This window comes from Vespa crabro, chromosome 23 (genome assembly GCF_910589235.1).
Source record: "Vespa crabro chromosome 23, iyVesCrab1.2, whole genome shotgun sequence".
NCBI classification, from domain to species: domain Eukaryota; kingdom Metazoa; phylum Arthropoda; class Insecta; order Hymenoptera; family Vespidae; genus Vespa; species Vespa crabro.
Window position 1 is genome coordinate 2750001 of NC_060977.1, and position 7283 is coordinate 2757283.

At 29.3% G+C, this 7283-nt stretch overlaps 1 protein-coding gene across 2 annotated transcripts in view; it reads left to right on the forward strand.

The window, feature by feature from the left end:
* The window catches only part of LOC124432136 (cuticle protein 7-like), a 4829-nt gene extending 1946 nt beyond the window's left edge, over positions 1–2883 (forward strand). Inside the window, exon 3 of one of the 2 annotated variants that reach the window (XM_046980757.1) lies at positions 2227–2883. In XM_046980757.1, coding sequence (XP_046836713.1) covers positions 2227–2375 — 149 coding nt within the window. In that variant the 3' untranslated portion in view covers positions 2376–2883. The other variant, XM_046980758.1, reaches the window with a different exon arrangement.
* Positions 2884–7283: the final 4400 nt, after the last annotated feature.

Below are 7283 nucleotides of genomic sequence, written 5' to 3' on the forward strand. Positions count from 1 at the left end.
GAGTATAATTATACGATATTATTTTATATATAAATCGATAATATTATGATAAATATAAGAGACGAGGAATGTATATACATGATCATCGATATATATATATATATATATATATTTATGTATATCGTGATTGAAATTTTTTAATTTCTTTACACCATATAGCCTAATTGGCTTCCAGTTCAAAAAAACTCATGAATACGAATCTCTTGGGCTTCCTTTCCTTTTTTCGAAATTTCCCATTTGAATCAGTTTTCTTCTTTTTTATTTTTCCTTTTTCTTTTTTCTTTCTTTTTTTCTTTCTTTTTTTTTTTCGTCATTCACGTTGCATCACATCATTACCAAGTATTTCACGAAATATTCGTCTGCGAATCCTTTCAAAGGGGATAATAACTCGTTCCTCTCATTTCTCTCTCTCTCTCTTTCTCTCTCTCTCTCTCTCTCTCGCTCTTTCTCTCTCTTTCTCTCTCTCTGTAAAAAATCCTGTATCGAATTTCCATTTCTATTAAAGTCGATCGAACTAATTAAATGAATAGTGTAACGTAAGCTCATTAATTCGAACGAAAAAAAAAATTCAAACAATTGAGACACATACACATGCATACATACATAACATACACACACAAACATATATATATATATATATTTTTTTTTTTTCATTTTTTAATTAAAAAGAAAAATTGGCGAAAAACAAGAAAGGATGAAAACGAAAAAAAGAAAAAAAAACAAACAAAAAATAAATGAAAAGAAATGATAACGAAAGAGAAAATTTGTAGTGAGATATACGTATAAGCCGCTTACTTTGAGAGTTTAAGTTCATTCCGAAAGATCCACTTTAAGCCTAAGTCTCTATTTCGTTTGTTAGCATCGTTGTTAAGTTAGACCCGCAGCCACCCTTAATAGACTTAACAAGAACGTAATATTATGTAAGAGAAGTAATTATGCGCACGCCAGGATCTTCGTTTTCAGAGAGAGAAAGAGAGAGAGAGAGAGAGAGAGAGAGAGAGACGTTAATCCGAGTATGCTTAGTTAGAACTTAGTCTATACAAAGAGACACCAAGATGATGGACGAATTCAAGGATTCCATTGCATTCCTCAAAGTACAGACACATATATATATATATATGTATAGTTGGGTAATCACATCTCTTTGTATATTAGTATGATACTTGATGATTAATCCAACGAATGAAATTTGTTAGAACAAATGCATCTTAACAAAAGATATTTTGAATTCGAAATAACTTGATCTTAATCTATATGGATAAATCTTTATCTATGTTCATGAAAATGATATATAAAAGAGTACTAAGTACGAAACGTAATAATAATACATATGTATATTTATAGATATATATAGAATTATTATTTCTTATTATATCATAACAATGATAACTCATGGATGATTAATTCAATGTTTTGATTAATATTAAAATAAAATTTGTTCGAGCAAGTGCACGTTATCGAAGATCTATTTAAATCTACAATATAGTTTCATCACAATCTAGATATAAATTTATATCTATTCCTTTATGAAAATTATTATAGAAAGAATATATTATAACATTGATATCCGATGATTAATAAGACAAATGAAATTTGTTCGTAATGAAAGAGTAAAAAAAAAAAAAAAAATAGAAAAAAGATTGATCAAAGAGATAAACACATTTTGAAGCCGTCGCAAAAACATTTACATTTATACGTATATTTATTTATTTACTTTTGACGATGATAAAAGCGTAATTGACTGACGATATGTATATATATATATTTTTTTTTTTTGTTTTTTTTTTTTTTATTAACTTTCACAGGCAAAAAAGTAGTCGGTGAATACACCTTAAAGGAACCAGGCGGTAATCTAAGAACTGTCAAGTATCATGCTGGAAAGGATGGATTTTATGCTCATGTACACAACAGCAATGGAATCGATCACGAATATGGGAAACATCATTAGAAGATATATATATATATATATAACGTTCGATATTTCAATGTACACATAAATACATACCACACCATACTATACTATACTATACATACATACATATATACATACATACTATAATAGTATGTAAAGGTATCAATTTCCATTACCAAAGAAACATTATTCGTATCTTTACTATGTTACCCTGTATTTTTTTCGTTTGAGGAAATCCATTAAATAATATTAAATCTCATATATCGCAAATCCTGTGGTTTTTTATTCGTAAAATTAATGAACTAATGGAATAGGGACGATAGGAATTGGAAACGAAACAAGAAAGAAAAAAAAGAAAACAAGAAACAAGACAAGAATAAATAAAATTAAGAATAAGAGTGCAATGAAAATTGTAAAAGGAAGAAGAAGAAGAAGAAGAAGAAAGAGAAGGGGAAAGAGATGAAGAAAGGGGAGGAAGGGATTTTTGTTTGTTACGTGAATGTTCAACAAAAGCAAGGACACCATCATTCTGTTTATTTTCTCACCGTTACCATCAGCGCGTCTACTATAATATTCACCTTTTCGAACGATCGATGAGATACTTAAGTGCCCTCGTTTTCTGCCACTCTGCAAAAACATCAAAGGTACCAGGAAGCTTTTGTGTTAGTAGATATATATATATATATGCGTGTGCGTGTACACGCCCATGTATCTATGTACACATGTATCTGGTCTATGTGTTTGAAGTGACGTTGAAAAGACTTTGTCACGATAAAACGAAACCATTACTGATCTCAAAGACCTGAGAGAGACTATCGAAATTTACCACGAGTCTATTAGCTCATCTCTCTCTCTCTCTCTCTCTCTCTCTCTATCTATCTATTTTTCTATCTTTGTCTCTCTTACTCTCACTCATAATACACTACATAACTTATTACTTAATTACAATGTCTATGAAAACAATTAACCAAAATTTCCATCGTTATTTAACAAAGAAACTTATAAGATTTTATCCTTTCAAATATGTTCATTAATTACTTTGCAATTAAAGTCTTTAATAATAACGTTGTATATAAAGTTTCTGTTCGTTCATCCACCCGTATGTACATTTATCCATATGAAACTTATGTATACGTTTACGTGTATGGTATCTGTATGTGTATCTCTATGGGTATTTATTTCCATAGCATTAGTTTATCCTACGCATGACGAAGTTTCGATTTCGTTTGAAATCATTTTCCATTCTCACTCTCCGCGTGAAATTCACGATCGACAAGCAATGTGCGGAAACACGAAAATGGTGATACAGTTTTGCCGACATAGAACATAGTGTTTTGACAGGGTATACTGTTCCATTTGTACAACAACGAACCACTTGAATAACGCATGAGTTTAACAGATATGACTATTTGATTGTCACGTATTCGTGACAATCAAATACCGCACTTCCCTCCCCCCTGCCCCCCCCCTCTCCCTCGCACCCTCCTCCCACCAGTATACGCACCCATTTGTATATGTATGTCAGTGAAGCGAGTAAATGCGTTCATTCCATTTACCATCACGCTCTATGAAACTCTATGAAAACGTTCTGTTTTTTCTTTTTATTTTTAGTTTTTTTTTTTTTTGTTTTTATACTCCCGTGCCTATCCTAACAAAAATTTCTTTTTCTACAACGACGAATAACTCTTATCAGTTTCCCAAAACTATTTATTATTATTTTCTATCGATTAAATATCTTTGAATTTGTTTAGAATATTTCAAAGAAATTAAATAAAGAAATAAATGATAATTGAAAAGTGAAGAAAGTGGAAAAATGTTAACGTAAAAATGTTCAACACTCTTTTGTACACATTTTTTTACCTTTCGTTTTCTTTCTTTTGTCCTATTTTTTTTTTTTTTTTTAATACAGTCGTCCTCGCGCGTACAGGTAAAAGAGGTTGACGGGGGCGAGGAGTGGGTGGTTGAAAGGAAAAAGGTAGAAGGACGGAATAAGGGGAAAAGAAATTTATTACGAATGATTTAATATCAAGGATATAATTGCAAGTATGTAAAGGGGGGCTGAGGAATGTCGTAGGGGGGGGGGGAGATAATTGTGCCATTGAATCCAATAGAAACGATCAGATCGATCTAATGGCTTAATCGTAGACAGGATACAAAGCCACGATGAGGTTCGAAGCTCATTGAGAGATTCGACTGATTAACGAGGTATAGAGCGTCATTGCGTAAATCGGCCTACAGAAGGGAGTCAATGAAAGGCACTTAATTGCATTTGGATACAATGCTCCAACCCTGTAATATTCTCTTGTAACGCGCTTTAACATTCGCGTTGTCAGCTATTGCCACGCTCTAATTTTCTCTCGGGAAAGTTCATTGTCTACACGTCCAGAGCTTGTTGTGTTCGTCATCCTCCATCCTCCATCCTCCCTAATCCCATCCATTCCCTCACCTCGTTGTCCCTCAATCCCATCGTGTTCGTGAGCGCACGCGTGCACTCACGCGCAATGTATTATTTTAAAAATGTCTCTCATAAAAAAGCAAACGTCAATTATCAAAGGGATTTTTCTTTTTTCCTTTCAAATCTCTTCGATCTAACGTTGATTATAAGCCAACGTCCATGTATAATCCTTTTAATAGATCGATTTTGAAAAGCGTAAGCTTTACAACAATCACTTTTTGTTTTCATTCATGTTGGCGATGAGAAAGATTTGAAAAGAAAAAGAAAAACAAACAAAAATTTAATTAATCGACTACAAAATATATCCCAATGATGATAATTGAATTAATTATTATCGTTAGCGCGCGTACTGTTCTCTCTTTTTTTTTTTTTTTTTCTTTTTTTTATTGACATTGAATATTTTTTTTTTTTTTTATATACTTTTAGAAATTTTCTTCTTTTTTCTTTTTTTTTCTTAAAAATATTCTCGTAAGTTTATCTTCGTAATAATTTAAAATTCTCGTAAATTTGTCCTTCTTCATCACGCACAGTAAGAATTCTTAACATTGTATTAAAAATTATGTTGTCAATATTGTATAGGGTATATTAATATCATGATAAGAAATTTTTCCGATAGGGATATTTCCCCGAAGGTTCGAAATTAATTTGCATTCTTCGATGAAAAATTGAAAAGAAAAGAAATAAAATTATCAAATTACGTTGGTATCGTACGTGAAAAAAAAAGAAAAAGAAATTCAAATCTAATTTGAAATCGTCTGGAGAAAAGGAACGAGAAAAAGACAAAAATGAAGTATTAATTTGTTGTACGACGTTATTAGTAGATATTATTGGAAAAAAAAAAAAGAAAAAAAAAAAAAAGAGAAATGAAAAAGGAAAAAGAAAAATCGTTCGATAATAATAATCTTGTTCGTTTGAAAATTTTTCTTATCGACTTGATTGATGCAATTTTCTTTTGAGAAAGCTAATAATTATTAAATGCCAATGGAACTTTCCAATGTATTTCTTCATTTTATTAAACAGAAAATGAAGAGTTCGAACGAAAAAAAAAAAAAACAAAAGAAAAGAAAAGAAAGAAAGAAAAAGAAAAAAGAAATAAGAGTCAATGAAATGGCATAGAAAAAACAAATATGTATATATATATATATAATTAAACAAAAGGATTGTAAATAATTCTAATATAACATATTCCATGTGTTATTCAATCATTGAAATATCTTTCATTTTCTTAAAATACACACATACACACACACACACACACACATATATATATATATACTCGTAAAAATATTCTAAGTATATTTAACGATGAGAAATAACTGCAGAAATTCAAACTGCGAATTCGGATCTTTATGTAATGGGAAACGTTTATGAAAATTGAAATTAATTATTAGCTTTTCCCCTATTTCACAATGTATTTCCTTTACATTGTAAAATACATTTGAAACGTTTAAAGTGCCTCCTCGAATATAGTCTTGTCAACCCAGATATAGAATTTAACAAAGAACTCGACACGACCATTTTACTTTTCCAAGAGATTTCTTTTATCTTTCTTTTCTCCTTCTCTTTCTCTTCTTCTTCTTCGTCTTCTTCTTCCTTTTCTTCTTTTTCTCTTTCTTTTTTTTTTTTTTTTTTTTTTTTTTTAGACAGAATTATTTAATTGAAACTTCCGACTTTGCTTTAAAAGTCTATACAGTGAACAGTATATATATATATTTATATATATGTATATATATATATATATATACTATGTACTATGTAATAAATGAAAATATTACTTTAATTGTATTAATTGAAAACGTTGCTCTTGTATATTCAAACAAGTAGAATCAAATCGAATCGAATCGAATCGAATCGAACCTTATCAATTAACGTAATCTTTTATACCAGGAACATGCTGTATTAGTAAAATACAACATCAAAGGGAAATTAAATATTTTCGAAGCTTTTCAAATAAGTACATATCCCATTTGAAATGTTTTGACCTTAATAATAGTGATAAGTAAATTAGATTTATTATAAATTTCAATTTATTTTACAATAATTACTATTAATGTTCTCTCATTGATTAACTTTTCGATATTAATAGATAAGTATTCGAAGACAAACCAAAGATAAAAGAAAATATTTATCATGTGTTAGTGATAATAAATGAAAGAAAAATAATGAAAGCAAAAGAAAATTAAATAAAAATAATCATTACTCACGGATTACATTCTATTCGATCTGACGAATATTATGTATAAGATATCTAGCATGTATCAAAATTTATCAAAATTTTTCAAACGAGATATATATATATATATATATACATGTATGTAATCACGTATGGATGTCGTTGCTGTTGTCACTGTCGTTGAACAAAAAAAAAAAAAAAAAGAAAAAAAACAGAAATAAAAAAGAAAAAATCTGGGTTATTCGAAGTGTAACATGTATAGTTCGCGTTTATGGCAAATGGACGTTCCAGTATCATGGGATGATACAGAGTCGAGAAAATTGAAGTCGACGTGAGAGAATGATCGATAAGTTTAGAAGAAGGGAAAAGGAACTTTTTTTTTCTCCTCCCACTTCTCTATTTTATTTAATGCGAATATATATATATATATATATATATATATATATATATATATATATATATACATAGTAGTCGAATAGCATGCGGTTAATAATAGGTGAATGACGTCATGTTTCAAACTAACATGATTATTTCTGTGACTTTATCAACAATGAAAGTGATCAATAACTTTTAACATTCATTTCTTTTTTTTTTTTTTTTTTGAAATTATAACCGCATTATCGTGTTAGCAGAATGTTATGATATATATATATATATATATATATATAGTATATACTATATTTCGATCGTTGTTTGTAGTTTTTGTTTTGTTTTGATAATAAGGTAAGAAACACGAAAGGTTT